This window comes from Humulus lupulus, chromosome 6 (assembly GCF_963169125.1).
Source record: "Humulus lupulus chromosome 6, drHumLupu1.1, whole genome shotgun sequence".
NCBI classification, from domain to species: Eukaryota; Viridiplantae; Streptophyta; class Magnoliopsida; order Rosales; family Cannabaceae; genus Humulus; species Humulus lupulus.
The window spans coordinates 2,269,158-2,288,520 of NC_084798.1; the positions used below are offsets into that span (position 1 = coordinate 2,269,158).

Genomic DNA, 19,363 nt, shown 5'->3' on the forward strand with positions numbered 1-19,363 from the left:
GCTGGTTAGGATGCCATGGTGGCTTCCCCGGTTGAGCCGGTTGATCCTCTCCTCCTTGCCGATTATTATTTTTCTCCTTCGACTGGTTGGTGTGGTGACTGTCAGCTTCATCACGCCCATGTCCATCTTTGAAGTGGGAAGTCTCCTTGCCACGAGGAGCTTTGTTGTGCCCCTGCTCAGAAGGTGTTTTCTTGCTGCCTGACTTATGACTTCCTGACCTGGAAGTCTCTGATTTGGGGCTCCTTGAGGGGGTCTTGGAGTTCCCTCTCTAGGTCGAGGCAGTGCGCGATCGGACTCCTTCTTCCTCATGACCAGGTGGGTTACCACCATTCCTGCCTTGCCTATCAGTTTTCTTATGACCAGCCTCTGTGGTCCTTGCCTCTGGGGTGGGTGTCACCCCAGGCACAGCTTGAGCATTGGCTCGGGTCAATTGCGTAGCTGCCTCCAGAGCAAGTGCAGCTTTGCGATGTCGCCTGTCGACCTCCTCCTGCTGTCGACGGATATCCTCGCTCCTAGCGTCCATCTCCCGCCTCTGCTTGGCCATTTCCTCAGCAAAGGCCTCCTACCTAGCACTGAACTGGGCCAACTCCTCCTGGAATGCACTCATGGTCTCCTGGAGCTCCTCAACCTCAGGAGCTACATCCTCAAGCACGACCCTGGGCTCATTTTCACGATCTTGAACGCTGGGGCCTTCTGATCTAGCATGTTCCCTGGAGGTGCTTGCCCTCTTGGAGGTCGCGGTGGTGTTCTTAGGCGCCATATTGCTTCAGGGACTGTCTGTCTTCTCTTCAGGCTCTCAATGAAAGCACCAAAATGTTGACTGTGATTTTAGCCAACGACGTAAGAACGTCTAATACGACAAGCCTTCAAGAGAATTATAAACGACAACAGACAGTTTTTATCAATGAAAGTAATTGACACGAGATTTTATAGTGGTTCAGCCCCGATAATCGGTAACAGCCTAATCCACTTAGAGATTTTATTACTGTATTCGCACTCAAGATCAGATGAACCAGTGTCAACTGAGTTTCTTCAGTGCAAATATTCCAGAATACAAAAAAGGGGTTCTCTCTCAGGAAAAACACACTTTCTCTCTCTAGAACACAGATTAACTCTCAATTTGCCAAAAAAGTCCTTTTACGATCCTCCCAACTCTCTATTTATAGACCTGGGATTCTCAACTGGTATCCCATTTTCATAGGGATATTTTATTATTCACCTTATATTTATATTACAATAAATGTTTAAAATACAAGTGATCCCTAAATTTGAGTGAGGAGTGAGAGATTCCCGGATGCTTAGACCAATTCACACTGAAGTCGTTTCGGGAAGTTTGACGTAGTCTCACATGCATGTTGATTACTCCTTCAAGCTTTTCGTGGGTCAAAGGTGGTATGTGCATGGCTCTCCTCGGACCAAAGGTTATGTAAGTTTAGCTCTCCTCGGACCAAGGTGGTCCGAGGCTACTTCCTTTGCTCCTTACCTCGGGCAAGTCCGAGGTATACTCCTTCATTGTGTCCGATCGGACACAATGGTTTTCTCCTTGGCTTAAGGTGGTTCGAACCACCCTCTTTGGCACCTCACCTCGGTCAAGCCCGAGCCATTTCCTTCAATCAAGGTCCGATCAGACCTTGTACTCTCCTCCTCAGACCAAGGTGGTTCGAGCCATCTCTTCATGCCATCTCCTCGGACCAAAATGGTCCAAAGGCTCCTCTCCCATGGGCATGTCCGATCGGACATGCTACCCTTCTCCTCGGACCAAGGTGGTCCGAGCCTCTCTCTTTCAACCAAGGTTCGATCGGACCTTGGACCCTTATCCTCGAACCAAGGTGGTCCGAGCCTACTTTCCTCCTCCTTCTCACTTCGTTCAAGCCCAAGCTTACCTCTTCCATGGCATACTCGATCGGCCATTATGTGGCTTCCCCTTGACTAAAACTTAAGCCTTAGTCACTCTCTTTGGACACGTTCAAGCCAAAGTATCAAGAGGTCCCCTAAGCTTAGGTCCGATCGGACCTATTGCTTTTATCCCTTGAACCAAAATCCAAATCTCTCCTTCAATCTTCTTGGACTTGGCTTCAAATCAATTATTAGGGTCTTCAAATTGGGGTCTGAGCCAAGCAATCCTTAGACCAAATATTCTCTTCGGTCGGGTGTATTTGTCTTGACTATCTGTCCAATTTCTTAACTGATGTATTGGGCCATTGCTAAGCCAGATCACCCCACTAACTCATGCCATGTGTCAATTTTATTGCCACATCATTCTTTTCAAAAATTTTGGATAACACTTTTTTTTTTGTTGTAAATATACTCGATGTTTTTAAAATGTTACATTTTTATACCAATTTTTTTATTATTTTGATATATAATAAAAAATGTGAAGGAAAAATATAAAATTTTAATTATTTTTTAAATTTTAAATTATTTTATTTTTCTTCTTCTTTCTCAAAATAACTATTTTAAATTAAACATGTGTTTATACTATTTTGGACTCTGCATTTTGTCTAATTACCGGTTTGAACCCTGTGTTTTGACAAATGACTTTTTGAACCTTGTGTTTTGTAAAATGATTCAAATAGAACCCTAAATTCGATTTTGATCAAAGTTTTCTGAGCTAAAATTACAAATAATTCACCAAACTAACAATTTAAAACAAAAACAAAATCATTTTGCCTAATTACTGTGTTGTTATATTCAATTTTATCTTCATCAAAATTGAGTTTAGGGGTCTATTTAAACCATTTTACAAAACACAGGGTCTAAAAAAGAATTTGTCAAAACAGAGAGTCCAACACATGCAATGAGACAAAACACAAGGTTAAAAAAATATAAATCAATTAAACATTAATAAATGTTTTATTAAAATTAATTAAAAAAATAATTAAAAACTTATATATTTTCATCAATTTAAAATATAAGTTTTTATAAAAAAAAAAAGTAAAGGAGAAATATAGTTTTAATTATTTTGACTAATTTTACGAATCTTAATTTTTTTATTATTTTAAAAGTGAAAATAATTTAAAATTTTAGAAATAGCTAAAATCTTATATTTTTCATTCACTTTCTTATTATTTCTCAAGATAATTAAAATGTAAATTTGCGGCAAAAATACCTAAATTTTACACATTGTATATATATATATATTTTAGTTTTTTTTCTACTTCAACTTAAAATTATTATTTCTTAATCAAAATCTTTACTTTTATATCACATATTTTTTATTTTTTATTGTTTGGTTGTATTTTTATTGTTTTGTTAAAAGTATTGTATATTTATTATTTTGTTAAATAATATTTTATTATGAATTTTTTATTAACTACAATATTTAAATATTGTTAAATTATTTAGTGGAAGGATAGTCACGCCTGCTATCTAAAGTCTATTAGTACCGGTTTGGAAAACACTTGCAATTCGGTCACTAAATTAAAGTGTACCCTTTTCGCGATTGAGCACTGACTTATGTTCATGTTCCTATTGGCCTGTGAAGTTCTTGATCTTGGCTTGAATAAGTTGGTTGAAACCATACCAAGATGGCTATGGCTATTACTATTATTATTAGAGCTTTCCATGGCTATGGCTGTGTGAGATTGGGATTTTTAAGAACAAATTCTCCTTGCCAAACAAGTAATCTCACCAAAACGGGAAACAACTAATAATTAATATTCTAATTTGGAAAACATGATTTTGTTTTTTTTTATATAAACGCAAGTACTCAGCTAAGATAATGGTTGTTAATCATGACAACAACCTTGTAACCAAACACCATTCCAGCAACCGTGGTTTTCAGATTCTGAAAGCTAAAAGGTTTGTCTTTCAAGAAAACAGCTCTGCTCTTCAGAGACTCAGCTTGGAAGCTCAAACGCTTTCCTGTCTTGCAATAAGTAGCGAATGACTCACAGTTGTTGTCTAGAAGATGGTATTCGCCGAAGTCATCATCTCCGATCAGCATTCGGCGAGCTCGCCGGACCACCACTTCCGGGGCGTCGCTTTGGTCAAGGCTGCACGTTCCAATCCTGCTCACCAAGAACTGAAATGGCAAAACGCCATAAACAAACCGGTTGAGACTACTACTACGACAACTGTTGCCATTTAGGAAGCAATCCAAGCAACAAGCCACGACACCTCTCTCAGCTTTTGGTTGGTAATTGCAGATATCACACCCTCCACTGGCGGGCTCAGTCGGCGGGTGAGAGAGAGATTCCGGCTGTGTTCTGGTGTAGTGGATAACTATATCATTCTCTTCATCATAAATTCCTAAACGTACCAACCAACCAACAACATATCTAATAAGAGACAAGTGTGTAAGACGAAGAAAAGTATATATATATATATATGATAAGGGACTTCACTTTTAAGCCTGGTAGGTTGTTAGTGTTTTTCGAACTGTAAATAGTTTTGGGCGCGATTTTTTTATGACCGTGTATATTGTAACTATTTAGAGCATCTGCAAATTTTCAGAAAATTACGAATAGTTTACAGTACCGAAAATTATGTTCAAACATGTTGCACGCGTGACTAATTTTTTTTATGCGCGTAGAAAACATGTTTGAACCTAGATTTTGGTATTGTAAACTATGCTCTAAATAGCGACAATATACTCTGTCAAAAAAAAAAATCGTATAAAAAACTGTTCACCTGTTATAAATACTGAAAACCCTACTAGTAAGACTTAAAGTGAAGTTCCCGTAGGAATATATATATATATATATATATGATATCACACAATATACAATATTGTAACAGTAACTAACCGTGATGAGCATAAGTATACCAGGCTCGGTAAGAGAAAATGTGATCTCCAGCTTTCAGATCTTGTGGATCAACTCTACACACTATCCCCATCTCTTATGTTTTTGCATTCTTGTCACTGGCAATGATGTTCATTAAGATTAAGATTTGGGCGTTATTTATAGAGATGGGGATACTGTGTTTTGTCTAGAAAAAGAAAAGACATTGGCTTTTGAAAAGTTATAAATTATAATAATATAATAAACGGAGATTAAGTAAAAAAAACAAACATATCACACCCTCCACTGACGTCTTATGCCCAACAACATATATACTAAGATAAGTATATATATATATATATATATATGATATCATACACTATATAATGTTGTAACACTATATAGGTTAGTCAAAATCTTTATTCAATGATAGGGTACAATTTTTTTTGGTGATTATATAATACTAGCTAAAATAAGCTATTTTATGTTTGCATCTCTTCTTTTATTTTGTTGATATGTGTTATTAATTTATGTGAATCTACGTAATTATCTTTTTCATACAACTTTTGTGTCAACATTCCACATATAAAGTTTGGATTGATGAGTCTCTAATTCATATATTATATATTCTTACTCTTTTATTTTATAAGCATGGCATCAGATATTTAAAAATAAAAACATATTCCAAATTCCAAATGAAAATAGATTTAAAATATCAATTTTAAGTTTCGCGCATACACATTTTTTATAATTAATCAATTTTTCTTCAGCTGTTTTTTTCAAGTATTATATATTAATTAAATTAAACTATTACATATACTAGTACTTGCAGGTTTCATTTGCTAGCTTGGAGAAATTGAGTTTGAAGAAATTGAATATAGAAAAGTTATAGGCAGAACAACTTCTATCAAATTCTTACATGCAAAACTTAACACGTTTAGAAGTTGAAAGCTGTCATAATTTAAAGTATATGTTCTCTTATACTCTTGCTCAATGTTTTGTAAACCTAAGAAGCTTAAAAGTGGGTAATTGTAAGGCAATGGAAAACATATGTGTGACTACAAAGAAATTTGGAGAAGAAGAATCTCAGTTGGAAATGATTTTGTTCCCTAAATTAGAATCTATTGAGCTTTATCAGCTTTCAGCCCTCCAAATATTTTGTGCTACAGATTTTTGTATAAAATTTACACTACTATCAAAGTTAAGAATAGATTACTGTCGCAAGGAAGTAAACCAGCTTGTACCAGCAGAACCTTTCTTCAATGAAAAGGTAACTCTTTAATTAATTTAACGTACAATAAATGTCTAATTTAATTATCATTTTTTTATAAACACATGAAATAAAGTTTTTCTGAAATTCCTTATGAGCAATGCCATATATACTCTCATATTGCACATCAAAATTACACACTACACTGTGTAATTAATCTCAACCATACATATTTTTAAGTGGGTCCACACCATATTTTTAATTGTATCCTGTGTAACTTTTGTGTGCAATTTAGAAGTGTGCCTGATAACTCTACAAAATAGAGTTATTTTACCGCTTTTTTTGTGCTAATTGTTGCTTAGTTCTTGAGTTTTTAATTAACTTATTAAGTTTTTAAGTAATTTTAAATTTATTAGTCTTATTTTTATTTTATATAATTTTGTGTGTTTTTATAGTTATTTTGTTGTAAAATATTGTAGTTAATTATTTGAATTAATGTTGTTTAGTTTGAGGTATAAAAAATGTTGTTTTAATGAAACTAAATGTTCAATTAAATTAAGTTTTAATTAATATTTTCAATGAACTAATATGATTTATTTTATAATTGAAAATATTTGAATTTGATTTAATTTATGTTTCTTTTGTTAGGGATTTTGGTGTATTTTTGCTCTTGAAAAGCAAGTTGAAGAGTGGCATTTTTGCTGAAAAATAGATGAAAATTGACATTTTTGAAATATGCCATAGTGAGGCCCACACCTGGCCCAGCTCTTGCTCCACACGCCTGGCCCAGTTTTCCCCTCACGCCTGCTGCCTTCAATCAGCTGCATCAAATTGATTCAGCAACTCCCTTCCAGCAATCAATCATCCAGCTGCCACCTGTCCCATTTTTCTCTCAGAATTTCTCCTCCCAGCAATGAAGCTCACGCCTCTAGCATAATTGCCCAAGACAGCCACCCATTCGGCCAGCTTCAACCACGCATGCATGAGGCCCATTTCCTTCAAGGCCCATTTCCTTCCAGGCCCATTAGCTTCACCAAGCTGCCAGCCCAACCGGCCCAAGTCCCCAGCAGCCTCCAACTGCCCAGCCGTACACTGCATTCACCAAAATCCTCTTGAGCCCATCAACATACTCATTTGTCCCCTATGACAAAAATGCCAACCTTTTTACCCTTTTGTCTACACACTTTTACCCCAAAATCATCATCACTCCTATAATTTACCCCTATTTACAATATTATTATTAATTTAATCAATTTACTTAATTTAAATTGATTATTTTAATAATGTCATTTTGGCTATAAATAAGGGTTTTGAAGACCATTTTTTGGTGCTTAATTTTTGGGATTACCATCTTTTTCTCCCATTTTCTCGCTACCATTCTCTCTTCCATTTGGGTTTTTCAAGAGCATTTTGCAAGTATGTATGTCATTCATTTTGTAATTTCTACTCTAGTTATGTGCTTCTAATCTTTTTCATAAGATTATTAAGATCATGATGAAGCAACTTGTAACTAGGTAATATTTATGTTGTATGTTGATTTCCCTTGTAATGCAACAAAGTCTACGGATTTTTCTTCTTCATATATTTCTTTCATCTTAAATATCTTGTATTTTAGATTGTTAAAACATATTTACACTTTGTTCTTCATTAGTGCATAAACATAATATTCTTTGTGTAAGATGTGTCATTAAATTGTACACATTCATGCTTAGAACAAAAATATTATGTTTTGCCTTATAAATAATGTTCATTGATTTATTTGTTATTTCATTAGATTGATTTACACTAAATGCTTTGAAATTATAATTTTGAAAAGTGAAGAAAAATCCTATCTTTTTATAAGAAATTTGTGTTTAAAATTATAAATCTTTTTGGAAAAGGATAGTTTAAATTATTTTAACTATCACTAAAAACTTGGGAATCAATATACTAATAAATATTATTAAACTCTTACATGTTGTGGATTCTAGTATCTTAATAATCTTTTCTTTTAACACTTATTGTCAAATCATTATTGGTTTATTTTCATTCTCTTAAATAGCTTTATTTTTCAATCTTTCATTTTATGTTCATAATATTAAAACTCATCAATCTTTGGAACTAGGTTAGAATTTATTACTTTTGATTTAAAATAGTTTTCTTTTTTATTTTAGACAACTCATTTGGGTTCGACCTCGTGCTTACACGAAAACTATTCTATAAATACGATCCGTGCGCTTGCGAGTATAAATATTTAAACATACCCGTTTTGGGTCCACCAAGTTTTTGGCGCCGTTGCCGGGGAGTTGCAAGAGAAAAGAAACGAAAATTATCTCAAGGTTAGTAAATTCTTCTACTAGTTATTTTAATTTTCGCACTTAAAAAAAAAAACTAAAAAAATATTTTCCCCTTTAAACGACGTGTCGTTTTTGCCTGACAGAGGCTAAACGACGTGTTGTTTTTTCGTCGTCCCTGACCTCTGAAAATTGGGCATTCGGGTCGCGTTCGACCCAGTTCGGCCCCCGGGTCCGACCCGACTGCAACTACCTTCTCCGGGCACCATTTTGGCCACTGTAACGTGGGTTTTCTTCCTCTCAATGTCGTCGACCACCTTAGCATATCCATTCTCCTCATTTCCCAACAAAAAATGTCAAAACAACATGAAAACCAAAAAATGGGTTTCCACCATTGTTGAGCTCCATGAAAAGCTCGGTTTTCACAACAACAATGCATGAAATTTTTGCCCAAAAAAATAGCTAAAACCCAATACTCATTATCAAACCCGATTTCCCCATTAACATAGCATGATTTCGAAATTTCTTGTGAAAAAATCAGATTTTGAATAAATTGGGTATATATCAAAATTTCAAACCCTAAAATCAAGTGAACCTGTCTCTGATGTCAATTGTTAATATTTCTAACATATGAGCACTATAACATTATCAATTCTGAAATCAATAACAATAAACCATGCTCATGTAATCTGCAAGATCAAACTTTATTTAGGGTATTGAATTGAACATATATAGATAAAACATACCTGACATTGAGTCTCCAATGTTCATCTTTGAATCTCTCACGATCTACACAAAACAAAATTAGAAAATCGCAATACAAGAGAGAACTTATGGAGAGCAACCCTTACCAAAACCACATGCTTATTTTCACCCAACAACATATATGTTCTATATATATGTCTCGTATGCCTTCTTACCCTAAGGGGTATATTGGGCCTATTGGACTTGTATTATTAGATATGGTGCACTATGGTTTAATGGGCCAACCTATAGTCTTTAGGATGCTACCATGTGCCTCAAATGCAATTAGATTAATATTAACCATCCTGTTATGGTCTTTAACTATTCGCAGGCACTCTAGAAAATGATTGTGATAATGGAATTATGTTTGTAATTATATTAGTCTATATAAAATTCTAACACTCGCAACGTGAGTCCTAAAATACCTCAGTTTTTAAGGCTCTCAAATAGAGGACTCGCGCCCCGCAAGTCTTAAAAACTTTGTTAGGACTCGCAATGCTAGTCCTAAAAAGTCTTTTTTGTAATAGTGTGTAGAAACATTCAATCATGAAAACATGAAGAAAAAAAAAGAAGCATATTCAAACCAAAAAAAAAAAATTATCATGTTTATACCTCACTAATATGTAAATTTACTCCTTATTTCTTACTGATGTTTTGTAATGTTATTCTAATATATGTTTACCTGTAGTTGAGGTTTTCAATCACACCTACATTTTTTTGTTTATTTTGTGAGTTTTCTTAGTATAGGAGGCACTTTTATTGATAGACAATATGCTTTTTTTTTTTTCTCTCAACTATAATTTTTTGCTCTTCCTCTCTCTGAATTTTTTTGCTTAACAAAAATATCTATGAGTTAGCACTTATAGATTTTTGTCCATTCTATCCATAATAGTAATGGTTTGCTGACGTGTCAGTTAAAAAAATATTTCAAAATATTTTTTTATTTTAATTAGTTGATTTTAATTATATCTTCTCAAAGTCCACCTCATTGGTCGATGCCACAACAACAACAACATTTTCGTCCACCTCAATAGAATTATCCAAACATGTATGGACGCTCCTCCCAATCCCTTCCTTTTTATTACCACGACGTCCCTGCAGGATCTCAGACGTCACATCCTAGGCGTCGTGACTTTGGGGATTCATCGCACCAGCAGCAACCACAGCAGATACATGGTCAATTTGTGAGTTCGTCGCAGCAGCAGAGGTATGGTCAGTTTGAGAGTTTATTGCATCAGTCTCCCTCAGCGCGACCACATACTCGACAATTTGGATCATCTTCGCAGTAGCACTCTCCACAAGCACCACGGTTTGCTTCAACACCATTGTCGCGCCCTAATATTGGTGATCAAGATATTGACCTTAATGAATATTTTACACCTGGTTGGCCCGATCAAAACAATAATAATTAGATTACGTTTTTAATTATATTAAGACAATTGAAATTTTATTATGTTTATTTTATAATTAGTTCATATGTAATTAAAATAAGACAATTGATATTTTTATTATGTTAATTTTATGATTACTTATAATGCTATTTTTGTTTGATGAATATTAATTGTGTTATTAATTTTAATTTATGTTAAATATTATTATTTTTAAATAAGTATTATATGTATATTTATTATGAAATAAAATAAAATCAATTATTATATTTTAATATTAGTAATTTATTATTAAAATGAGTCAAACGAGGTTGACTGTGTTATTTTACACTAGCGGAGTCTCGCCTCTATTAATCTGCCGGTATTAATATAATATCAGCGAGTGTGCCAGTCGGCCGATAATTCCGCTAATTATCGACCGATTATTACCGGCGGCGAATTATCAGCGGACTGCCGCCGGTAATACTACATTTTTTTTGTATATAACTATAAATTGTAATATCCATAAATTGATCCAATATATGTATATATATTAGAAGAACTTGCATCATATTATACCCAATGACCCTAAAGTCAACTTCAAACATTAAAATTTGAAAAACCCAATTGAATAAAAGTGTACCAACTTGTTTTCTTTGACTGAGTGATGGTTGATTGAATATCCAAAATAAGATTTTGATAGTTTACACAATAAAAAATCATGTACACAAAATGGGAGAAAAAATGGGAATAAAAGACTCATTAATACAATCACCACCAACATTCATAAGTAGAAACATTCATAAGTGTCTCTACACCACATAAAATAAAAGAAGAGATATCGTGAAATTTGAAAACAAACATATAAAGTAGGTTATTAAAAGTTAGAAACCAATAGCCTACTTTGATAGCTAATGGTTATAAAATAAAGAAAAAAATTCATACAAATATGTATAACATAAACAAAAGAAAAAAGAACCTCAATAACCAAGTGAGAAATTAAAACAGGGGCTACTTTGATAGTTACTGGGTACGAAGAATATGCCATCATATATAGAATAGAAGTATATGATATAGCACTAGTACTGCATATTACAAATTAATTAATAAAAATCTTATCATCAAGGATGATGATAAAGAGTACGCATATAGGACATAAAAGCAGAATAGACCTTCTTAACACTGACGACAGTGACTCAACCTGAATTCGAATATTTATAAATATTTATGAAATATTCATAAAAACAGAATTGAATCTTCTTCTAATAGGCGGTCACAGCACCCAACACACAACTCGTATCACTAGTACACAACACACAACAGTGACACCCTTTTGACTCGTATCGTATATTCATTAAAAAAAAATTCTTAGACTAAATGTTACATGCATTAATTTATTCTATAAAAATATTTGTATTTTTCATAATTTTCTTAAACTAAATATCACGTTTATAAATATTCAATTATTCTTATTAAATGACACATCTAGATAAAATACAGCATTACAAGAACAAAATTCCACCATGCTGTGGTATGAAAGACATTCAATAAAGTAATAATCTCATATCCTAGCTGTTGTGTTATTAGTCCCTGCAAAAACAGATTACAAACACACAGGAAAATAGCTGAGGAAATAGAAGAACAAAGCAGCTCACAGGAATTTCATCAAACACCACAAAGACACAAGTTTACTGTTATAGATTCACTATCAAAGATGAGATTACACACTCAAGGCACACATTGACAAGAAATTTTCTCAAGTAAGTCATATACCTGTTATCTTCCACGCTAGTTGTATAGGACTATAATATCAAAATTGTTGAAGCAATAGGTGTGAGTGAGATTGTTCTAAGAAATAAGGAGTAAATTAACATATCAGCAAACATTATATTTTGTTTTTTCTTATTTGAATACGATAGGGCCTATAGTTTGTGGGACATTATACATTAAATGTAGCTTGTCAAAAGTTGACCTTGTTAGGAATAAATCCAAACAATTCTCAAATATCATTTTCAAGCAAATCTTAATCACAATATTAGGAAATCTAATTATACAATTCAAATATTTAATAAATCTTTGTTTCATGATGAGATAGAAGAATTGAATTTTGTTGGAATTGTAAATTTTTGTAAATCTTTAATTTGAATATTTGTCATTTAACAAATGAAAAGTAAAATTATAAAATATGAGTGTTTCCTTAAAATAGAAACACTGACTATTGATGTGGGACAAAATTTGAATAATAAATTTAATTGATAAATTAGTTGTAATCAATCAAATCAAAAACAAATAATAATCATTAGTTGTAATAAATTAGAATATTAATTATTACTTGTTTGGCAAGGAGAATTTGTTCTTAAAATCCCAATCTCACACAGCCATAGCCATAGCCATGGATGGAAAGCTCTAATAATAATAGTAATAGCCATAGCCATCTTGGTATGGTTTTTTCAACCAACTTATTCAAGCCAAGGTCAAGAACTTCACAGGCTTGGATTCGAAATAAGAGAGTAAATATATTATGTTATCATTCTAATCTAAAAGTTTAATTCTTTTTGTTTGTTGTTCATATTTGTGAGGTATTCAATGTAGCATTACCAGGATTTACATTTTGGGTATCCAATGTTGTTGGATCTGAGTATGTTTTTGTGTTTTTGATATATTATGTGTGATATTTGGATAGAACAATATGATTAGAAAGGAAGATTATGAATATTCTAGGAGTAAAAACGATTTGAATGTTGATGATGTTCTTGAGTAATCATGTAATTCTATTCTCTTATTTCATAATAAAGATTTGTTTTTTAGTTAGTTCTATATTTTTACTATTGAGAAAGATAATCATGTATAGTGGAGGAAAACTCTTATGTTTTCGGTGGTCAAGATTCTTAGAATTTAATCAGTAATGACATAAAACAATTGTAATAACTAATATCGGATTAGTTATAATGAAAAGTTAGTAATCAATCAAAGTAATCAAAAGTTAAATGCAGAAAAATAAAGGAAGAACACCCAGAAATTTTATACAAGTTCGAACCAGATCAATCTGGCCTACATCCTGTTTAATCCACTATCATCTTCATCAATTGACGCAATCTTTGAATACAATTTCAGTTGAGAATGAGCACTTTCATGACTCCCAAGAACCTTCCTCTCGCTGAGGTTCTAATCTCAAACACTTTCTAACAGTTCTCTCTTTCTCTCAATACAACTTATCTTTCTCTCTTTTTCAAAATGAAAGACAACAATATATATATAAGCTGCCAAGTTAGTTTACAGCTAATACCGCTAGGTTAGTTAGGATTTGTAGGAAAGATCTCCACATATAGATTAACAAAGAGATTTCAAACTCAAATTTCTTACTCAGGATTCAAACAAAAAAAATATAGATTGATATTACTTGCTGGTCAACTTTATGCAAACATATATTAGCAAAACTAGCTCACAAGAATAACAGTAACAAAGTAAGAAGAATCAAATGTAATAATGCAAAAGATTCTGAGATTACACCATCAGTCTTTTTTAAGCATCAACAATCTAAGATTACACCCTATACACAGTTGACATTATAAAAATATTTGTATTTTTCATAATTTTCTTAAACGAAATATCACGTTTATAAATATTCAATTATTCTTATGGACACATCTCCTAAATAGATAAAATACAGCATTTAATATAAGTGCACGAATTTATGATGAAGAGAATAATATAGTTGTTGGTTGGCGTTATTCATCTCTATAAATAACGCCTAAATCTTACTGAACGTCATTGCCATTGCCATTGCCAGTGACAAGAATGCAAAATCATAAGAGAAGGGGATAGTGTGTGGTGTTGATCGACAAGATCTGAAAGCTGGAGATCACATTTTCTCTTACCGAGCCTGCTACACTTATGCTCATCACGGTTAGTTAGTTAGTTACTGTTACAATATTATATATTGTGTTCTCATATATATATATATATATATATACTTTTCTTATTATATATTGTGTGATATCATATATATATATTTTGTTGGTTGGTTGGTACGTTTAGGAATTTATGATGAAGAGAATAATATGGTTATCCACTACACTAGAACACAGCCGGAATCTCTCTCTCTCCCGCCGACGGAACCCGCCAGTGGAGGGTGTGATATCTGCAATTACCAACCAAAAGCTGAGAGAGGTGTCGTGGCTTGTTGCTTGGATTGCTTCCTAAACGGAAACAGTAGTAGTCTCAACCGGTTTAGTTATGGCGTTTTGCCATTTCAGTTCTTGGTGAGAAGGATTGGAACGTGCAGCCTTGACCAAAGCGACGCCCCGGATGTGGTGGTCCGGCGAGCTCGCCGAATGCTGATCGGAGATGATGACTTCGGCGAATACCATATTCTAGACAACAACTGTGAGTCATTTGCTACTTATTGCAAGACAGGAAAGCGTTTGAGCTTCCAAGCTGAGTCTCTGAAGAGCAGAGCTGTTTTCTTGAAAGACAAGCCTTTTAGCTTTCAGAATCTGAAAACCACAGTTGCCGGACTGGTGTTTGGTTACAAGGTTGTTGTCATGATTAACAACCATTTTAGCTGAGTACTTGCATGTTGCCATTAATGTTCATGAGTGTGTTGTACCATATATAGAGAGCCCTTTTTGGTTTGATTCCACAATTGATTATTGTTCCTACCAAGCTGATTTGTTTCATAGCTCTCACCAAGTTGTGTCATAGCTGATTTTGTCCCATAAGTGTAATAGGCATTCTGTGATCATAGCTCTCTCCATCTCTTTTTTTTTTTTGCTGTTTCTGTAAACAATTCTGTTTTTATGAATATATGAGTCAAGGAGTAAAATATATATAAATATAGAAATACAGGTTGAGACTTAGTGCATACAAATTTACATGATAATTAAAAAAACCCAAATCAATATTATAAAGAACTACTTCCAAGATCCTAATTGAGATTTCAAATGTGGACTTACTTTGAGCCTCAATTTATTGTCACAGTTGGACAATCCTATATTCATAACAAAAGAGACCAATGATCTGATGCTTTTTAATAAGGTTCACATGACTCTAATCTATCTAGATATCAGCATGAGCCAAATTGGCCAATGAAGGCTCTCAACATACAAATTATCAAAATTGTTGGAGAACAGTTCTAAGTGAGTGATCTAATGTGTTATCTTATACAGATATCACAGTTAGTTTCTCTGTTTCCATGGAGAGTACATGAGAGTGACCAATGGTAGTTGCTTCTCAAAGACAATCAATGGAAAAAGCCATGATCAGCAAGTATAACATTAATGTGTAACAATAGAGAAGAGAGAGCTTCTATGCCCAACTACAGAGTTTGACTTATATATAGTCCTCCAGCTGGCAGTGACGAGGATGAAGAACCGACAGGATGGAACCCACTTCATGAAGACCCAGCATATGACTCCGACTAGGAAATTAGTCATGAGACAATATTTAAATAACTATTTCAGCCATAAGGTTTTGTTGTTTAGCCTTTTGTCTTTGTCGGGGAATCTTATCCCTTTGTTGTTTAGCATTTTGTCTTTGTCGGGGAATCTTATCCCTTACCTATGCTTTTGTCTTTGTCGGGGAATCCTATCTTATCCCTTATCCTAACCCAACCATGGTTGGTTTTGACTAGGATGGGTTAAGTTTGTTTACTGAAGGATGTGGCTATATAAGGCCATCATCCCCCCTTATGTAAATCAGAGAATTTCGAAGCAATAAAATACTAGAGTGTTTATTATCAAAAATGTTCTTCTAAATCCTTCCTTCAGAGATTTCCGAAGTAGAGATAGCATGCAATATGGATCATATCTGAAGGCAACTACTGTTATACGTTTTTAGATTAACCTTCGAGTTAATAAATCTAGCAATCTATCCTGTATGATCGTAAGTCACACAATTCTGAGTATGTAAGTCGTGCATATTGGTGTGAGAAATTGCTGGGTTTATTGATTCGTTAGTTTGTCTAACTAACTTATAGCAGGAACACCATCAATTAACGATTAACCTTAGATTAACCTTCTAACTAACCTTAGATTAACCTTAGATTACCTGTTTGAAGTCTTTATTTTTAAAAATTAACTTTTAGATCTCATGTTTTGTCAAAATAATAAAAATTGGAATTAATAGATTGATTATTTGAACACTGTATTTTTGCTCATTACCCGTTTTGACCCTATGTTTTTTAAAATGAACCTTTGGACCATGTATTTATTTAAAATGTTCAAACTTCTTATGAAAATTAAATTATATATTTATATAATTTTTGTTTTCTGTAAGGGTTTACACTATTTTGAACCTTGTATTTTAGTCGATCACCCATTATAACTTTTATTTTTACAAATTAACTTGTAGACCTCAAGTTTTGTCAAAATATTAAAATAGAAATAGATAAATCTATTATTTGAACACTATATTTTGGCCGATTACTCATTTTGATTGTTTATTTTTAAAAATTAACATGTGGATCATATATTTATTCAAAAGGTTAAAAATTATTTATAAAAAGTAAATTATATAAATATATATAATTTATGTTTTCTATAAGGGTTCACACCATTTTGAACATTGTATTTTAGTTGTTTACCAATTTTGACCATTAATTTTTTTTTAAATTAACTTATGGACCTTGTATTTTGTCAAAAATTAAAAAATAGGAATATAAAGATAGATTATTTGAACCACGTATAATTTGGTTGATTACCCGTTTGAATATTTTATTGTTAAAAGTTAACATTTGGATAATGTATTTTGTCAAAAAGTTAAAATATAAATAGATAGATTTTATTAATAATAATAATAATAATATTATTATTATATGTAGATATTTTTATCTATTATAATTTTTATTAAAATAAAAATGAGAAAAAAGAGAACAGACAAAATAGATAAAAAAAATTCTTTAATAAATTAATAGCTATAAATTAAAAAAGTAATATAAAAAATGAGAAAAAAATATTGTTTACTTATATTTATAATTTAATTAAATAGTTGTTGTCAAATTTAAATTCAAAATATACATCGTCGAAATAAATCAAATTTAAATTAAATTATACATGTTGTTAATATATATTTTTGTAAAACTATTACATTTAAATTTTAAAAAAAACATAAATAATTTAAATAAACATTTATTATTTTTGTTGTTGTGCATTATTTTATTTTTAGTAATATTATTTTTCATTCATAATGTGTTCCTTATTTCTAAAAAGAATTTTTCGTGTTTTACATCAATCTCCGCATCTTTTGTTGCTGCGGGAATGTCCACTAAAATTATAATTTATAAAATATTTATTTATTATAGTGAAAACAAATCACAAATCCAAAGAATGTCATTAGTAATATCTTATTTTCACAAGCTTAGTAAAATATCAAATAAGAGAAAAATAAAATTATAAATATTGATGATTGATGATAATAATTATAATATTTTGTAAAACTATTCACTTTTGAATAAAAAACATAATTATAATATAATCAGAAAAATAGATATATAGAAAACCGAAAACTATTATGTAATTTTTAATTAACTTTTTTTAGTATTTTTCAATGATCAAGTAGTTAAGATATTTAAGCAAATTAAATTTTTAATTAAATTAATATGTATATATATTAATATTTTTAATTGTTAAGATATTTTAGAAAATAGAAAATGAATAAAAATTAGATTAAATGAGAAAATAGAAAGAGTGCTTTGAATAAATTTTAGAGTCTCACGTAATCTCATCGAAACTCTCATTTATACATATACTAGAAAATATAACCGCGCTCCACGCAGTCTTTTGTAATTATTAAAATATATATATTTTTAAATATTTTTGGAACATTGTGGAGTGGTGATTCATTTTCACCATACTCGTACACACATGTTCTTTATATGGACACGTGAAGACATCTTGACCATAATTTTTTATTTCATGATGGTGTTCATTGTTATTGTATAGCGAACTTCGTGTAGGTTTTTGAAAAATTATGTCAAATTAAAGTACTGAAAATAAAGTTCAAAAAGCTTGTTGTACATTTACTTTTATTTATTATTATTATACGCTTTGCGTAGTTCTTTTTATAAAAAGTCTAAATTATGTATAAAAAAATTTATATTTTGTGTAAGATTTATTTTGGCCAATTACCTGTTTGAAGTTTTTATTTTTAAAAATTAACTTTTAGATCTCGTGTTTTGTCAAAAGAATAAAAATTAGAATTGATAGATTGATTATTTGAATACTGTATTTTTGCTCATTACCCGTTTTGACCCTGTATTTTTTAAAATGAACCTTTGGACCATGTATTTATTTAAAATGTTCAAACTTCTTATGAAAATTAAATTATATATTTATATAATTTTTATTTTCTGTAAGGGTTCACATTATTTTGAACTTTGTATTTTAGTCGATTACCCATTAGAACTTTTATTTTTACAAATTAACTTGTAGACCTCAAGTTTTGTCAAGATATTAAAATAGAAATAGATAAATCGATTATTTGAACACTATATTTTGGTCGATTACTCATTTTGATTGTTTATTTTTAAAAATTAACCTGTGGATCATATATTTATTCAAAAGGTTAAAAATTATTTATAAAAAGTCAATTATATAAATATATATAATTTATATTTTCTATAAGGGTTTACAAAATTTTGAACCTTGTATTTTAGTTGTTTACCCATTTTGACCATTAATTTTTTTAAAATTAACTTGTAGACTTTGTATTTTGTCAAATATTAAAAAATAAAAATGTAAAAATAGATTATTTGAACCACGTGTATGCATACATGATGTGACATTCATACGGTAGAAGCCGTAGAAGCCATACATATGTTTTTGCTTTCTTGTCACTGTCGACAGTGTTGTATAAGATTTGGGTATTGGGCAACCGCAACCCATGTTCAAAGGTTATCTATGAAACAAATCAGATTGGTGGAAAATGATTAAAAAAATGCCAAAAAATGATATCTTATTAGCAACGATTACAAAATTAAAATATAGAAATACACGCGCGTGTTATCTACACAAATGCTAGTGAGTGATTCAATCAGTTTTCCATATA

The 19,363-nt window shown here is 31.7% G+C and overlaps 2 protein-coding genes across 2 annotated transcripts; one reads left to right on the forward strand and one right to left on the reverse strand.

Annotated features, from left to right (window-relative positions):
• Positions 1-3,709: 3,709 nt before the first annotated feature.
• Positions 3,710-4,839, reverse strand: LOC133783608 (protein LEAD-SENSITIVE 1-like). Its single transcript, XM_062223258.1, has 2 exons — positions 4,749-4,839; positions 3,710-4,251 (listed from the first exon to the last, which is right to left on the reverse strand). Exons 1-2 carry the CDS (start codon positions 4,837-4,839, stop codon positions 3,710-3,712), a joined length of 633 nt encoding a protein of 210 aa, XP_062079242.1.
• A 9,293-nt stretch (positions 4,840-14,132) lies between these two features.
• Positions 14,133-14,886, forward strand: LOC133783609 (protein LEAD-SENSITIVE 1-like). Its single transcript, XM_062223259.1, has 2 exons — positions 14,133-14,224; positions 14,357-14,886. Exon 2 carries the CDS (start codon positions 14,380-14,382, stop codon positions 14,884-14,886), a length of 507 nt encoding a protein of 168 aa, XP_062079243.1. The 5' UTR covers positions 14,133-14,224; positions 14,357-14,379.
• The last annotated feature ends 4,477 nt before the right edge of the window (positions 14,887-19,363 follow it).

What these genes read in the sequence shown, in the direction of transcription:
- LOC133783609 (XM_062223259.1), top strand. Translation starts at nt 14,380, where the DNA reads ATGGTTATCCACTACACTAGAACACAGCCGGAATCTCTCTCTCTCCCG.
- LOC133783608 (XM_062223258.1), bottom strand. Translation starts at nt 4,839, where the DNA reads ATGGGGATAGTGTGTAGAGTTGATCCACAAGATCTGAAAGCTGGAGAT. An exon ending in GTATACTTATGCTCATCACG is followed by an intron (nt 4,252 to 4,748) that starts GTTAGTTACTGT and finishes TGGTACGTTTAG; the next exon opens with GAATTTATGATGAAGAGAAT.